At 45.2% G+C, this 17,637-nt stretch overlaps 1 protein-coding gene and 1 long non-coding RNA gene across 2 annotated transcripts; one reads left to right on the forward strand and one right to left on the reverse strand.

The window, feature by feature from the left end:
• Window positions 1–755: 755 nt before the first annotated feature.
• RND3 (Rho family GTPase 3) lies at window positions 756–14,634 on the reverse strand. Its single transcript, XM_040561512.1, has 5 exons — window positions 14,289–14,634; window positions 14,093–14,180; window positions 7,082–7,191; window positions 5,432–5,566; window positions 756–2,874 (listed from the first exon to the last, which is right to left on the reverse strand). The coding sequence occupies exons 1-5, from the start codon at window positions 14,436–14,438 to the stop codon at window positions 2,623–2,625; spliced, it is 735 nt and encodes a 244-aa protein (XP_040417446.1). The 5' UTR covers window positions 14,439–14,634; the 3' UTR covers window positions 756–2,622.
• A 309-nt stretch (window positions 14,635–14,943) lies between these two features.
• On the forward strand, window positions 14,944–16,547 carry LOC121072177. The gene is made up of 2 exons (XR_005821048.1): window positions 14,944–15,810; window positions 16,199–16,547. It is a non-coding gene; the product is annotated as an uncharacterized LOC121072177 (long non-coding RNA).
• The last annotated feature ends 1,090 nt before the right edge of the window (window positions 16,548–17,637 follow it).

Below are 17,637 nucleotides of genomic sequence, written 5' to 3' on the forward strand. Positions count from 1 at the left end.
GAGGGATGCCTTCTCGCACAGTAAATCATCTGCTCAGCTACAGCATAAACAAACAGGGAACAAAAAATGCTGAAACTGTCATCAGAGAGAGGAAAGGGTGATCGGGTCAGCACAGGACAACTACAGGCGCTAGTGAGATGCTGGGACTTCAGCGGGACTTCAGAAACATGGAGAGAACATGCGTGCTTTGCTAGACCCCAAAGTGAGAAACTTAAGAGCTCCCTAGCCTTAATTTTATGAGTTTCGGGGAGAAAACTCAAAAGGCAGTAAGGACTGCCCTGGCTGCACTCAGAATTGCATCCTTCATATCCAAAAGGAAGCCTCAATACCTAACAGAGCTGCTTGCTAGAACCCCACTTCTGAGAGTCACAGCAGCCACATCCTAACAAGAAACTAGGCTGCGCCTGCTGCTAACTCACAGCCAGCACTCAGGAACAGTTCCTTGAACAACTTCAATGTATGAAATCTTTTAAAAAGAAGATGTAATGCTTTGGAGGCCAAAACAAACCACACTTCACTTGTTTGCTTGCTCTAGTTTCCCCTGCCTGCCTGATTTTTGGGGAAATGCAACTCCAATAATCCATACTACCTACTCAAACTCCAGAAAAACCCAAAAGGCTGTTCCAAGCACCAGTAAGATTGATTTCTACTCAAATCACATTCCAATCCCAAGCTATGGCTGGCCTGCAGCTCAGTACGATTACGTCCACAACACATGCACAAGTATTAACGAACCAACACACCAAGGCTGTTTCTGCTACAAGTCAATTACTTGTTTTTAATTCAAAGAAAAGAATGGTAATTTAATAAATACTGCAGAAACATTAACCAAACATACAAAGTGACTTCACCAATTAAAAAAGTAATGAATGTCCTGTTTTATAACAGTTATAACTTATTTTTTTCCACAATATTTAAATACAGAAAGCACTTACCAGCTATTTTGTAATACTGCCCTAAGCGCACTGTTGCATCAGTCAAAAGCTTATTATGGTGGTAAGAATGTCATTTTGTGTGGGAAATAATTGGAATGGATTTTTTTCTTCTTTTATCAGATGAAAAAAAGTGCCAGGAACACACACAGTTGAGTTTTAATTATGGTAATCCTTTACCCTTTGCAGAAGTGAACACAGCTTTAACACTTCAAAAATGAAGCATCATCCTTGGAAACAAAATGCTTGTTCTCAACAAGCTATAGCCACACTGGTTAGAGCTTACAGTATCTTCCTTTCGAGAGAAGCTATGAAGTTAAGTCGGTCAGTAAACAGTTGCGAACAATTTTAAAGGCCGATATATTTAACGTAACGATAGTAATCAGCAAGCAAAAAAAGAACTTAACCAGTTCACTGATGTAATGGTTAATGATTGCTGTCTGGATATGTATATATTAGTCCTAAAGACTAAACATAGTATCCAGTTTCCACTGGGGACCCCTTAAGGCATCACAGTTCTTCAGACTCCATTTCCTCACAGCACTCACCACAAGCAAATGAAGTCTGCCGTGAGACACGGCTGCCCCAAGTAACTGTATGCGAGTGTCTAACAGAAGATAATCTGGCTCTGCTGGCTCATTTGCAGATTCTTGGGTTTTTACAAACATAGTTGCAGAGAACCATATCACGGAGTAGCACTTCTCCATAGCATTTACAGAGGGCTAGATCTTGGGAACCACCGGGCTCTTGAACTCCTAACTAGGAGCAGAGGAGTCCCATGGCTTCCGCAGATGGGCAGTAAGGCTGAACGAACTATTATTTTTTTTTAAACTAAGGATCGTTTGTCATCATAGCTCTTAGCACCTTTCAGTTGATTTTATAGCTGAACCTACAGTGAAATACCCATACAGTACACCAGAACTTGAGATCATTTCCACTTTAAATTACAATCACAAAGAGGAATGGAAAGTCAGAGTCCTGTAACAGGCAGGCAGTTTGCCCCCACGCCCCGATGCGATCCATTTAATTCTGCTGCAGCCGGGCACCTAAAATACTGGGAAACCTCAAACAGTCATCTTCATGACCAAAGTGATAAAATTTAGCTTGCGTTGCCATCTCAGGAAGGCAAAACTCCAAACTTCTCACGTACAGTGTTTTCCTCTAGGTGACGTATAGGCCTTGGTATACTCTCCATCTCAACGACGAGCTACTGAAAAATTAGATCATATCCTTTGGAAAACCAACTACAAGGTCACAGGGACAGTTCCTTAAAGAGGGCATATTAATAATGTCATCTTTAAAAAAACATTAAAGTATTATTTTAAAGAAATCAAAGTGGTAGCATCCAGGAGCAGAGCATCAATAAAAGAAACAAGCACTGTCAATGACATCTCTCTTCTTCTCAGTGTTTTTTTCTCCATTCACCCTCTCAGCACATTCACATGTTCTTTTTTTTTTTTTGGCATTTTCTTCCATGTATCATTTCCTGATGCCACCTCATTTAGAGCTATTTCTTCTCCCTGCTTGGTCTACACGCTCAGTTCCTAAGTACAGTCTCACACAATAGGTGAAGAGTCTCCTTTAAAGCACTGGCATAAGCACCCATTAAATACCACGTGGCTGTATACTTCATCGAGCCTCCACCTCTCCCGAACACTCTCTTCCTCCTGCCCAACGAAACCGAGGTCCTTCACATCACCGTGCAACTCTTTGCTTTGTCCTTTCGCAAGTCTGTAGCGACTGTAGAAAGTTCTGGCCTGCCAGGCATGTGTGAAATTCGCTTTGTTGCCCTCTGCGATTTGTTTCGTTTAACATTTTTATTTGTTTTATTCACACACGCCAAGGTGGCAACATGAAAAATGTCTCTGACACTGTTTTCTGACTGTAAGGCTGAGCATTCAATATACGTAGCTGCTCCAATCTGTTTGGCCATATTTGCACCCTAAGGGAAAAAAAGAACATGCAATCAATACCAAGTTTCCAGCGAGCCAAAGCAAACCATACAATTACTTTTCAGCACTGTTTTCCATACACAATGTTCTGTGAAAACCAAAGCTAAAGCTCAAGTATGACAGCCAGCAGCTAATTTCGCAAAATAAACAGAGCTTTGGTTCCAAGCTGCATTCACGCATTCTCTCACATACAGATAAATACCATTTGAAATAGAGACGATAAGCCCAGTGACACAGGAAAGTACTGGCAGGACTTATTCAGGCTAGTCGACACGTCCCTGTCCTGGAGCACAGCACACAGGGGAAAAACCCTTATTACACTTCTGCTAGGGGACAAAGCTTATGGGGAGAAGAGCTGGACGTTTCTGGGCTCGCAGTTAGGGAAGGGACAAAAATAAAAGGACTTCAGTGGCTAGACAAGCCCTTCTTTTGCAATGTTAAGTGTGTTAGAAGTCAAAGCCGAGGTATTTGTTCTAGCAGCACAAGAAAAACAACAAGCAAAGCCAGTAGATGACAATACCCCAGGGTCCTACAGGAAGACAATACAATATCGTGTGAAAAAGCAGAACTGTTTTAATGGAATTTTACTTCGGAGGGACAATCTTCCTAGTCAGTTACTACATCCAAGCACATCCTTGATGATCCTCATGTATCCATGGGCCTGAGGTAGAGGCAAGCAGGACACGAGCCAGTACAACCCCTCCTCTTTGCTCCCAGCTGTAACAGCCAGGCTGATGGCACCAATCCATCTGGACCCACATCATTATGCACTATTTGCCTTGCACTGATGCAGCTGCTTTCTTATCAGTTTAAGTGGGATTGGCTGATAAAAGACTTGGTTTGGACCAAACCCTCCCAACTGTTAAACACCTCAACTCCTACTCAGCTCAACCTATCTCAGTTCCTCAAAATTGTTTGCTCAGGTGTAGCCGACTGGAAATTATCTAGGATACTGGGGACAGGGTGTCAGCATCGGCTGAATTTATCCTCCAAACACTTCCTTATGCAGCTAAGAGAAATGAGGAAAACCCCACTGAGCTCTGATCCCAACCTGACTTAGCAAGGCAGGGAATCTAAAAAGAAGTTGTGTATCTTCACCCCAGAGGACTGGATCCTTCCCTGAAAATAGCACAGGAGAGCCCTGGGTCGCTTCAGGCCACTGCTGTGCTTTGGCACCCACAAGACACACAACCACAGCTCAGGCTATGCTCTCCTGAAGTGCACACAAGATCGCGCGAGTTTGTTCAAGTCGGGGCTTCACTGAATCATGTACAATTTTCTCTTTGGCTAGTAAGTAAAAGTTTATGACTTTGCCCTTCCTAAGGAGTTGTGACATCAGGAGAGAAGGGAATCTTCAAATCTAGGTGGCAAACCCCTCTGTCAGTAGCTTTTCAATCACTAACTCCAAAAAAGGGTCAAACTTGATCATTTTATTGAAGAACCACAACAAAATTTAAAACATATGACCTTGGGTATGCCATAAGTGGCAGACTATTTCCTTTCTAGAAAGGCACAAGAGCTGGCATTTAGTTTCACTTAAAACTGTCTGAAATGGAGAGATGTTCACTGAGCCAAGCATAGGAAAAAAATACCATAACCAGCACAAGCCATCACAATAAAACAACCCGTGCTGTATTTTAATTAAGATACTCAGTTCATGGCAGCTCCTCATTTTCAAATTTAAACATGCTGTAGGAGGCTGCATTATTAGTAATCACATATTAGGAGCTGTTGGTTTGGAAAACCTGAGGTTTTGGGTAAGACATCAAAAACTGTTTCATAGTGCAGGATACACGGGCCAGGTAGAACTACCTATGCAGGTAACACTTGCACTCTTGCACCCTGGGGAGTGTATATCTGAAACCACCACTGTGATTCAGCTGCAATGCACTATATACACAAGTAGTAATGGGAAGTTTATCTTAGATCTTAGTTTCCCCCCCGTTCTCTGCCTCCTGTTCTCCCATGGCCTGGTTCCTTTCCCCTTTTTCACCTCAGTGTCTCTATCTCACGATGACTGGCTCCAACCTTCTCACTTCCCAACAAGAGAACCACTGCCGAGGATTAAGATGCTTTCTGGATTTGCTGCCACCTTCACAGGGAGCTACAAGGTGATTTCAAGCAGTGGGACTTTAAAGGGGTCAGATTACATGAAATAATTGTCATGATGCTTGAGTCATATGTATGACATTCAACTCAAGTGCGAAGACAACGATTTTATCATCAGTAAATGAACAGGACAAGCCACATCTCGCAGTTACTGCTCTGGCCTCTGCAGGCACACAAAAGCAGTAAGCTTATTTTCCAATTCACTTAAAAGACTCCTCACAATCAGTAAGGCTACAATCTATGATGCTTAAAACATGCTTTGTGGGACTGCATGATTTTCTGCTGCATCTACTGCATAGGTAGTCTTTTCCTTTAGTCCATGTATCTGCCTTCTGCACTTGTCAACAAGGAGGGAGAATTTGTTCATAAAGATGGCTACAGTGATAGAGAACTGTCTTATCCTCCACCCCAAAGGAGGAAGAATGAGATGGCACATACCTGGTCATAGGACACGGGTGTCTGCCTGTGATTGGAAAGTTCTACTAGTGTGCTTACATCCGTGCGCAGATCCGACTTGCAACCAACCAGAAGCATTTTGGTGTTTGGACAAAACTCCTGGATTTCACCTTTCCACTGTAAAATATTAGGTTGTTGTTACATTTGCATAGTTGAATGCTTAAATTCAAAGCAGCAATGGATACAAGATGGAGTTTAATGTCATGACATTTCATGTGGAAATACTCTTACATAATAGTTGTATTTACCTTCAAGCTAATTTCTGAAGGCATTAGTTCCAGCATTATCTGGTCAAGGATGAAAACTTACAATCTCCTACACTCACTAAGTCCACTGACTTAGTAATCGAGACTGTTTGCCTGCATGAATAAAGGTTTGCAGACCTGTCACTCCTCACAGGCAGCAAGCACCTAGCCACAGCCACGTACAGAGAGGAACCAAAGCAAGCTGGTGTTACCACATCCAGTGGTTCCTCAAGACTGAGCTAGAGGCCCGGCCTCTATGACCACAAAGTACGCGTTGCTATGTATTTGCTATATCCAAATATATACAAATCTGTCAAGGGTCCAGTGAGGAAGTCCTTCAAACAGAACACGTATTGTATTATTTTGTTTTCTTGCCCATAACCCATACATGGTTAACTTTGTGAATACAAGAAAGCCAACAATTCTGCAGCCCAATCTGACCAGATCATACAATCCCTAAAATTTAAGGATATAATTTGGGTTTAAAAGCATATTAACAAAAATCTCTTCCTGATTAAGCAACAGTACAGTAACCAACAGTAACAGTGACAGAAAACAAAGACAGCTCTAGATGCTTGTTGGCATAGTAAGCAGAGAATAGTCTGAAGTACTTTCTGTACATTATTCAGAGCACCACATGCTGCTTTATGCCCCAGTGAAACAAGAATCACTGGCCCCAGCTACAGAGCAAAAGGAACTTCACATCGTTACGCCTTAAAGACAACACAACAAAGTTTGAGTCATGCCCAGTGACGGCGGGGAGGGCCAGGACCACCTTGTGAACACAGAGCTCAACTCTTAAACAAAGAGATTTAACTCAGGGGAAGTCAAGCTCTGATTCTTGGGTCATTGAGTTTCTGAAAAATTCTGAAGTTTGGTGCAGAATTACATTTCTATGCTATTGCTAGGTTTTCTGGTGTCTCCCAGAGGCATTTGTTACTGGCTCCTTCTAGCTTAAGACTGAGGAATTATGTAAAGCCATGGCATAAGTCCAAATGCTCTATAGACACTTTTAACTGTCTCTGCAACACAGCAAAGTTTCTCAGTCCTGTTTTTTATATGAATGTGACAGAGACAGTTTCTTGCTGCACCCAATGCCACCCTCAACAATTAATTGGTGTCTAAGGGCTGAGGAATGAGAATTTACTTCAACCCTGAGGTTCCATTACATGGTGTGTTTTTTTTTTTTCAGTTAACATTAAATCACTTCCAAATCAATGATTTCAAATCCTAGCAGAGCAGCGCAGAGTCTGGTCTTCTTTCCATTAAAAGAAAAAAAAACAACAAAACTTAAGTTTCTAACATAGGAAACAGCACCACTCTTCAGAGATTTAAAGACAAGCTACATATAAACAGTTCTCTCCTCAAACGTTTCTTAAACACTTGCCTTTTTTAGCACACTGTCAAGAGTTTCTGGCCGACTAATGTCAAAGCAGATCAAGACGGCATCAGAGTCAGGATAAGAAAGCGGACGGACATTGTCATAATAAGGAGAGCCTGCAGGAAAAGAAAACATTATTATCAGTACATATTTTTCGCTTTCTACAATCAAACATATCCAGAAAGTTTTGAAAGGTTTTCAGCAAAGCTCTTAAATATCACCTAGCTACCAGCTTTTCCTCAAAACCACTCTGTACTCCCAAAAGACAAGATTCTCAATTCCCCCGTCCTTTTGCTTCTCACCTACAAAAGCAACAGCTTTCCCAAGCAGTTAAGAGGGATGGCGCCCCAGTGATTCATCTCCCACTGAAAGCTTGTGATGCCCCCAGTAACCAGAAAAAGGAAATAGCATCAGCCCAAGTTTAAGTTCCAGCAATAATCTGCAGGAATTTGACTTTGAGGGGGGTGAAAAAAGCGTTAAAGCATGTCTTCAAAGGAGATTTTCCATAGTTGCATTTTCATGTAAAAAAAATCAGTAATTTTGAAATCAGCTTTGAATTTTTAATTTAGAACAAAGTTCCAAGTGCAAAAAGCATCTTCAGTTGTCATGGATATTGGTAATTTTCAGAAAAAAAAACCTCTTGCTTAGGTTTAAAGCAGTTGTTCCAGTGCTTGACCAGGAAAGAATTCCAACCCTGTAGACAGACACGAGCAAGTTATCTGTCACAAAGAGGCACTGATTTGTAAGCCAATACACGCCTGTAGTAAACATTTATGTATAGCCCATAAAACAAATTTTGATCAATGAGATCAAAAGCTAATCTGGTAATCTGAAGGAACATAAATAGGTCCAATGTTGCATGTTACAACTGTTTTACTTCGAGAGCTATTAAGGGATATGACAAGTTTCTTTAAGACTTTTCATGATGTTCAGAGTTACAACTTCATCTGCAGTCAGAAATCTCTTTTTTAGCATCTTTTGAACCTGGAAGAACATTTGGGGGAAATCTCCCCTTTTTCTAGAAAGTTCCATTCACTCGGCCACCACTTGGTTTGGCCTTTAACTCTGCTGAAGCTTCATTTACTGAGCAGAATGCATTTCTGATTCAGAAGGGTACTTAAACAGTTAAGTTGTCCAACAGGATCAGGGCTTGGGCTTTAAAATGCATGCGTGTAACTTAAAATGCACTAAGGCATATATTCTTATTCAGGTATTTGTCTTTCACAAACCTAAAGTCCAGCATCGAACATACACAACAAGAATGCAGCTTTCAAGAGTTAGCAGGCATGACTTTTGGGGTTATCAGCCAATTATATCTCCAATTTTCAAACTACCTAGAACTAATTGTAAGGTCTCAGAGGCTGAACAGAGACTATTAACTGGATTATAGAAATTCCTTGAGTTTTTAACTGACAGACAGCTCATGCTGTTGCACAGAGCAGAGCGGGGAATGGTGTGAACGTATCACAGATGACTTCAGTTGGACAGCTTATACTAGAAGGAAGGAGTCAAGAATCCCAGGAATGTTGTTTTTGAAATGAAGAGTAACACATGGGGAATGAAGCATTACCAAACTAGGTAGCAGAAGGTAATTTGTTGAACAAGACTTATTTTATTCAAACGCTCATCTTCATAAATGATGTCAATCTAACGAAGAGGCAGCTGTCAAAAACCACTCTTTAAAAAAACCAGCTAGCTGTCTTCGGCAGTAAATGACACATCAGGAGGAAATCCAAGCTGAGCTGACCAGAAAAGCACTCGCTCTGAGCTAGACCCAGCTTGCAGGACTATTGGTATGGCCTTCCCAGCTGCCTGCAGCACCGCTACCCAGCTCAGCACCGCCTGAGTGCCCCCGGGCCAAGCTGCTAGCCCTGGCGAGCTGCTAGCCCTGGGCAACCAGCCGGCACCCTCGCTAGCCACCCCTGTGGCCCGGCACCTTCAAACAGGCCGCGGCAGCAGCGCCTCACAGCCACCGGCCTGCATGCCTCCCTGCCGAGCACGGGCAAGTCAGGGCAGGGCGAGCTGCCACCTTTGGGATCCTCAGCGCTCGGCCACAGGGCTGCCGGCTGGAAAGGAGGCTCAGAAAGCCTCACCCAGAAACTAATTCCGTAGACACATACCTAACTTCTCACTCAGCAGCCTCCAAGGACACAACGCACCATATATGTCCATCAGCGTGTATTTATGTATACACACAGTCACCACCTTCAGACCAGAGATTCCTCTTACTGTGTCAGCTGTAGCTGTGTTTGTTTTGAGGGTTTTTCTTTTCAGGTTTTCCTTCTGAACCTCTCGTATTAAAGATGCTGAACTAGAATACATGTACTTTTATAGGCAGTCCTTCCGTCCAGATGCAAGCGAGGAGTATTTGACACATTTTTCTCCTCAGGGCGGTGTGCGGCAGAACAAACCGGAATCGTTTAAAGTCCTCGCGCAGCAGCACCGACAAAAGAAGTTTCCTGGTCTCATTCGACTGCAATAACCGAACGTTTATTATTTCACAAATAAAGAGCAGCCCCGGTCCTTACCGTGGCGAGGCTATTCAATCTGCCATTTCATCATTTCACCCAGAAACCCTCAGAACCGAGGAATCTCAGGAATGAGGCTCAAGTCTGAACAGACAACTTGAACACAGCCCAGCAAGGCTGTTCAGTCTTTTTCAAGTTAGTCTGCAGATTTGAAACCATGCCAACCCTGGAAAACAGAAGGAGAATGCAAGGCTACAGCTATGGTATTCGTGAAAAAAATAAGCCTGCTTGTGTTTGCGATTCTGCTCTTACAAAGTAAAACATTTTTGTCAGGGACAACGTGAATGATTTATCAGTTTTATCAAGGGATCGCTGATAATGCTGTAGTTCATCTTGTTTTGTGGTGAAAGTATATTCCAGTTGCAATCCCCGATTTTATCTGTTTGGCAGCTTAAATAATCTAAGCCAAATTTACACAATAAGAATGCTCTACTTTTCAACTCCTATGCTTCATGCAAAATACAGCACAAGTTCAGCTGTTAAAGCGAATTAAACCCCTCCCAAGCAGCGTGCTTGGCTTCAGTATACAGAAGATGCCAAAGCTTAGGCTTAGGCATTGCTACATTAATAAACGCCAAAATTATTCACATCATTGAAAGTTAAAGCATGCTATTTTTTTTTCTTTTGGACAACTTAGCGCTGCCTAAGCTGCTAGACCCCGGAGAGCTGAATGCCTGTCACTGTGGATGAGGAGGCTGAGCCCCACGTCCTGCCAGCAGCATGGAGCTGGGCAGCACCGGGCTACTCGCACATCGCCACCAGGCGCTCCCCTCCGCTGCCCTTTGGACTCCGGTCAGCTGGAAGAACGACAGACAAACAGCAGCCTTCTCACTCCCAGTTCCTCAGGCTTGCTGATTATCAGCTAGATAAAAAGCACAGCAAACACTGCAGTGGCAGCTCCAAGCAGCTGGCTCCCTGCTATGGCCTCCTTCCTTCCCAGCACACCTCGGCCATTTCGGGGAAAGCACACAAATATCACTCATAGCACTGCGCGTTTACATCTCTGTACCTCAAACAGAAAGCGGGACTTTTGGTCCAATTACCAATTCTATTTTTTCCCCTATATAGGGAAAAAAAACCAAAACTATCAAGACTAGTTACTGCTACACAGTCACGAAAGAAAATCACATGGCTCAACACAGCCAACTTGTAAGTGAACTGGAAGGCAAAGGCAGAAATTTGACATTTCCTTTATACCGCTTACTGCCAGAGAACTCGGGGAAATAGGAACTTGACTCCTGTATGTTTCACGTACCTTCTGAAAGATACCTCAGCAAAAAAACCTTTATAATTTAATATTAAATTTTTATGTAGATGCTGAATACATTGTGCACATTCAAATCACAGTAAAGCTAATTCGATTTAAAGCTCTAAGGCCCTTCTGGATTTAATTATATGCTACTCCCCAGCAGCGCACAAGTATTTCTGGCCCTGCTGAGAACTACCAGAGTGTCCAGTACAGTTTCCCCTGTTCAACCAATACAAAAGAAACTCAGGAGTTGTTGGAGAGGCAGATATGTATACCTAACGAACAGCATGTAATTTCTGTACAAGAAAAATGCCTATCGAAGTAGTCACTTTTAATGGAAGAAGGCAAAACCTCAGTAAATGAACCACGTGTGTTGAACAAAGCTGTCTCATACACAAGCATTCTTCATGGTGTCCACAAGATTACACTATGAAGCTTTAGCCTGAAGAAACTTCTCTCAAATACTGTACCTAGCAAAATGTGCATACAGCTGCCAAAGAGTGCAAGACTGCCATACTGTATTACCACAGAACAGAATAATTTATGATGTAGTTATATTGCAACCAGACATTCCTGCTTTGAAAAAAAAAAAAGGGTTTGGTAGTCCAAAAACCGATTGAAATTCGAGTTGGCAAGTGTTTTCCTTAATGCTGTGGCTAATTTAAATCCCTATAATGACTTGCAGAACTAGACAGTACCAGAAAATATTTGAATAATGAACCTTCCCATTCCACTCTTACTTGTGAGCATGTTTTGTCCCAAATTTCTGTGGACATGCCCAAGATACAACAAACTTCCCAATACATACACAGCTGGTTTTGAACGTTCAACTATGCGATGCTCTACATTTTGCACGTAAAGATTCCTCTAGTAATAAGCATGTTATTTTATAAAGGACTATTTCATAGGTAAAGCCAAACCATGACAGCTGGGCCTGTTTTCACTCTAACATAAGGCTTTAACCAATGCCTACAGTTTTGGTTTTCTTTTCATTTTCTCAATGAGCAAAAAAAAACACCACTCAGAGCAGCTGTACCTTCCTTTCAACGCATTCAGTGGGAAAACCAGCATTTAAGTTAAGGTATGGACTAATTTGAGAGGTAGCCTGAGGCATGCTCCCAGCTAGGACGCAGCTGGAGAGTAAAAAACAGATATTAAATACCGATAAAGTCATCTTGAAATACATACAGTATATTGCAATCAAGCCCTGCTAAAGAGCATCCGTTTTTCACCCTCCCCCCTCAAGAAATGCAGAAAAGCCCCATGACTTGGGCCATTACCTCCCCCAGCCCATGCTGCGATGGGCATTACCCTCCATTAGCATTTGGCAGCTACAAATCATATTTTGAAGTTAACTAGATCTTGTCCTGCTTTAAAGTCATTAAGACATTTATTGTAATTCAGCAGAGGACTAGGACAAAGACTTGTAAAGAACTAAATTACCAGGAATTTAAGATAATGCTAAAACGTTATCTTATCTCCCGACGTCTCTTATCTGGTGATGTGATTTTGCATTGGGTAAATGGGCTCTGGGCAGTTTTTCTTCTAGCAGTCAGCAGGAAGAGCTGTTTGCAGAGAGCCTTCAGCTGCAGAATCCCACAACCAGAGGATGTGCTGTTCGGTCTATTAGACCGAGCATCCCATCTTTCCAACGCTTCCTCTCTAGGTTCAGATTGCAGACAAATTAGCCACTTGTCCTGAAGCTCCCGACTCTGCCAGACTGCCTGTTAGTTCCAGGATGGGCCTGGAAGCCTGGCGTGCACAAGTAAAGGCTGGCAGGTGTTTGTTCCGGTGCTGCCATCTTTTGAAGTGCTACAGGATATTTCATTACAAGGGTGTCGTCAGCCTTTGACATACAGATTCCAGGCCTTCACATGTCAAACAACCCGCGCGTTGCATTTTAATAGCTAAAGATAAAATTTTCCAGAATACCTTTGCTAGCTATTAATTTTTAATAAGGCCTTACTCCACAGAGTTTCTTACAGCCAGCTTAGTAATCAGGATGAAAGCTCAAACCAGACACACTCAAGAAGCCTCCAAGTCTTATTTGGCATGAGATGAAAAAAAAAAAGTCAGTTTAGAACTATGCTGATACCGAATGTGGGCACAGAGACTGCCTTTTCCCAGTAACTGTGTTGCAAGACTTTGGAATCATTTCCTGAACAGCATGAGGAAAACCAACTCAAAGCCCAAATTCCTTTTTGAAAAGGGATTAAAATTTTAGTTTCTGGTAAGAGAAGCGATTTCATATTTAGACAGATCTGATGGGTCCAAATGCAGCACATACAAAGCCTGCCTAATGAAGATAGGGCTTGCACACTCTGTCAAGTATTTCCATCTCTTTCTTTTCAATCCCTTCTGCGGAGTTAATGTTGATCCGCATCTGTGTTAATGGTTTACCATGTCATTCACCCCCACCGTTTCTCCTTGCACGCTCACTTATCCAGAGGAGACTTGCTGGCTGCCCCCGCTCCTCTCCAGCACCAGCAAGCTCGGGGCTGCACCCTAACCAGACTGAGCCTGTGGCCATGGGGATGACCTACAGCAGGATCCAGAGGGGTTTCTGGCCTAATGTACAATTTGAGACAGACACAAGAACCTCAGCCTCTGAGGCATCTGAGCCAGTGATTTTGAAATGGCCACTGAAGGCACGCCTGGAAGAGCCGCGGCACGCATCTGCTGATCCTGGCGTGTAAAAAGGGATGGTTCCTAAAAAAGGATGGTTCCCCCTGCATCTTCAGGGGGGAAAGATGCCCAACTTCCTAGTCTTTCTTGATTCTAAAACCTCCCTAAAACATGGAAAAATTACCGTATTTTGTAAATAGGAGATCCTAAGGAGCCTGAAAGGGACTCAGACATCCCCTGACTCAATTTACCACTAACATCCATCAACACCTCTTCCCTCTCCTGCTAGGTAACGCAGGGTTTTGTGGCAGTGGAGGTGCAGAGGGCAGCTCTGCATCTCTTCGGGGAGCTCTCCCCACTCAAGCTAGGGAAGACACACACCGCTGACCCACCTGCCCTCTCTGCAAGCCCTCCAAGCCCCTACCGGCGGAGCTTTGTCCTCCTTCACCCCCTCCCAAACTCAGACACATCCCCCAGCACCCCGGCGGACCCCAGCCCCGGCCAGACACAGCCGCCACCCGCCCCGGGGCAGCCCCCAGCAGCGGGGGTCCCGGGGGTCCCGCAGCCCACCCCCTGCCCTCCCCCCCCGCCCCTGCCCGTCCCCGCGGCGCTCACCGGAGGTGTCCCAGAGGCTGAGCTCGATGCGCTGCGTGTCGATCTCGAAGCTGGCCGTGTAGTTCTCGAAGACGGTGGGCACGTAGCTCTGCGAGGGGCAGACAGCGCAACGCGGTCAGCCCGAAGCCCGACCCCCGGGACCCCCAGACCCCCAAAACCCCCGGCACCCCGACCCCCCAAACCCCATCCCCCGTACCTCGGGGAAGCAGTCCTTGGCGAAGACGTGGAGCAGCGCGGTCTTGCCGCACTGGCTGTCTCCCACCACCACGATCTTGCACTTGACGTTCTGGTTGGGATCCATCACCGCCTTGCTCGATAACTTCTGGCTCGCTCTTCTTTCCTTCATTGATCTCCGCTTAGTCCCCTCGGCCGGCCACGACGAAAAAGGAAAACCACACCCGGCTGCCTCTCCTCACCCCCCGCCCACCCCCAAAAATAATGAAAAAAAAAAAAAAATAAAAGTAGCCCGAGGAAGCCCAGGTGGAGTTGGCAGAGCCGCGGGCGCCCCGCCGCCCGCCCGCCGGTCCCGCGCAGACTGCTTTGTCCCACCGCCGCCCACCCCTATTTATAGGCTCGCCGCCGCCAAGCCCCGCCCACCGCCGGCGCGGCTCCGCCCCCCGGCCGCGCGCGCTGCCGGGGCGGGGCGGGGCGCCCCCTAGGGGAGAAGGAGGGGCTCTGAGGGGAGGGGGAGGGCTTGAGGAGGGGGCTGAGGAAGGGACGAGGAGGAGGCTGAGGAAGGGATGAGGAGGAGGCTGAGGAAGGGATGAGGAGGAGGCTGAGGAAGGGATGAGGAAGGGGCTGAGGAAGAGGCTGAGGGCCTGAGGAAGGACTGAGGAGGGGGCTGAGGGACTGAGGAAGGACTGAGGAGGGGGCTGAGGGGGGGCCCAGGGTGCACGCGGCCATCCTGAAGGTGAGCTCGTGGCCCTGTCTCCCCAGTGAGTCACCCAGGCCATAAACTCGCCCCGTGTCATTTCTGGGCCCAAACACCGTTGGTTAATAAAGTCTTGCGACACCCTGATGTGGAAAAGCTCTGCTATCTGGTGTGTTTAACCGTAGGAAGGTGCTCCGGTGACGCGGGCAAGGCAGGCTCCCAAGCGTGGCGTTTCCAAGATGCAGCGCTAACATTCTTCATTTTGTTCTGATGTGTCACGTTTCTCAGCTGGTCAAATTGCTCATCTTTAATAAAGTTTCCAAAGAATTCGAGATTTGGTTTCTGCTTGGGAATATTGAGCAAAACTAAAATTTGCAATGTGTGCAAAATGATTCAGAAGGCCTTGCTGAAAAGCTGGGGCATGTAGATTTCCATCTCTGCTTTTTTTCAATGAAGAGCTCGTTTCTTGTAGTCCCCATCCGTCCCTGCTTTCCCCACCAACACTGCCTTGGCTCCTTGGATGGATGGTGGAATGGGAAAATGCTGAGTAAGCAGTAAAGAACTTGCTGCTGGTATCAAGCTGGGTTCACCTCTTTTATTCAAACACGGGTATTTGAACAGGAAATCTTAAAAGTATGGGGAAATTCAGCTGTGTTTCCATGTTTTCTCCAGAGTGCAGGGAGCCCTGTTTCTTCATTCCCCTCCACTCTTATTGCACCTCCATCTCTGCACCGAGACCCAGCAGCTTCGCGGGCAGAGGCAGGTGGGACAAAGCCGCGGAGGTTCAGCCCTGGCTCCGTAGTCCCGTACTCTCTGTGAGCCCAATAGACCAGCTGAGGTGTATCTGGTGCGTATGTATGAGGGGAGAAGAGGGGGCTGAACGAGCTCTTTGTTGATCTCGAGTGGGAGCTGGATGGAAACATCTGCTCCCTGTCAGCTCATCAGTCACCTCCGTGCAGATGGAGACAAGATGCACCGAAGCCGGTGCTGATGCCCCATTCCTCGGCAGTGGCTTGTCTCGTCCCTCTGGACACGAGGGCACGTCCCCAGCACAGCACACCGGGCCTGGGGGGCTGCTCCCGTGCACGGCTCACATGGAAAATTCGCCTGCACCTAGCTATGCTAGGAATGTGGAAACTTTAACACACACCACTTACTCATCCTGACTTCCATCAGCATGCCTCGCGCTAATACGAGAAGGGGCGGCTGTTTACATGCTTTGTTTGCTGTTACAGTTGCTGCCAGGGCCACCCAGCTAAAAACCCCGGCTTTCAGGCTGTCCTGCACTGCGCCGTGCTCTGCCAGCAAGGAAGCGAAGGAATCCCCGCCGGGGCTGCGCACACCGAGCCGAGGAGCTTCAAGCCGACAGCCTGAGCTAATATTAGAAGAGGTCGCTTGGTGTTACAGAGCACTTGCTGGTGCAGAGGCTCTGGGGCGGAGGAAAAGGGCGATGTATGGCTGCACAGGGATCCGCCTGCACGGGCATGGGATTCCTGCGAAGGGAAGCGTGGGACCTCGCAGCTTTGTGCACTTGTGACAATCAATAAACGAGGGGGCTACGAGACATGCCTGCCTGCTCTGGAACAGCTTGTTTGTTGTCATTCCTTGGGGAAACTGTTCCAGATATGTTAATCCCTGTAAAACTATTATTCATGTCGTACTATTAAGTTTAATGCCTTTTCACATATCTTGATAACTAGGGGGATAACACAGCGGGGTTAACATTTCCATTGGTATTTTTCACACGCAGTCTGATTTTGATTTATAAGGCAGAGTTTCTTGCTTTGCTTAGTTCAAATTCCCCATTTTTCTTTAGGTCTGATTCCTTCCTAGACTTTCTCAGTTTCTCTGCTTTCCATCCAGGAAAGTATTATATGTATATTAATACCATATAAATAATCCAGTGTTATCTGCAGTAATGACTGCTGATCGAGTGTAAGATTTTATGGGGATATCAAGATACATTTTTCTCCTCTCACAAGTAATCAGCTTGAACGCTTTCTGTGACTATAATAAAACAGTTAAGGAGAATGCTTTTAGTACCGGAATGATTGCTTGACGATTTAAATCCAAAATTGCCAGCAGAATACCTATCTGCAATGCCAGCCACCAAAGCATCTGTGGAAAGTATTAAACAACATGCATAAAACATGAACCTTACAAGTCCCATTCCCTCCTTTCTGTGTGTGTAACTAAAAGGGGCGTGCATTAAAAGAACATTATTAAGGTTTAAGGTCAAACACTCATGTATTAGGAAATGCGCAGTTCCTGTGTGTCGGAAGCGTGGGCTCCCATGTGAGCGTGCAGTGGTAGCCATTAATTTCACGATCACGAATTATGTTTTCCAGAGAACTTCTTCAGCCCACAGAGCGATGTTGTCACCTTAATGAGCAGCCGTTCAGAAACACCCATACCCCTCACGGCTCCATCTGCAATCCGTGCTTCATTTAGGGACACTACTCAAACCCTTCTCCTCAACACATACCAATTTATTATCTCTTTCCTCTTCTCTGGTACTTATCACTGTCATATCTGAGTTCTTAACAGCTGAAAATAAATTATTTTTCATGGGTACCTTGTGAGATGACATGATCAGAGCATGGCTGTTTGACAAAAGAGAAGCAGTGAGGTCCCAAGTACCCGCTAATTTTGGCTGAACACACAGGGCTTGATT

This window comes from Cygnus olor, chromosome 6, assembly GCF_009769625.2.
Source record: "Cygnus olor isolate bCygOlo1 chromosome 6, bCygOlo1.pri.v2, whole genome shotgun sequence".
Taxonomy (NCBI): domain Eukaryota; kingdom Metazoa; phylum Chordata; class Aves; order Anseriformes; family Anatidae; genus Cygnus; species Cygnus olor.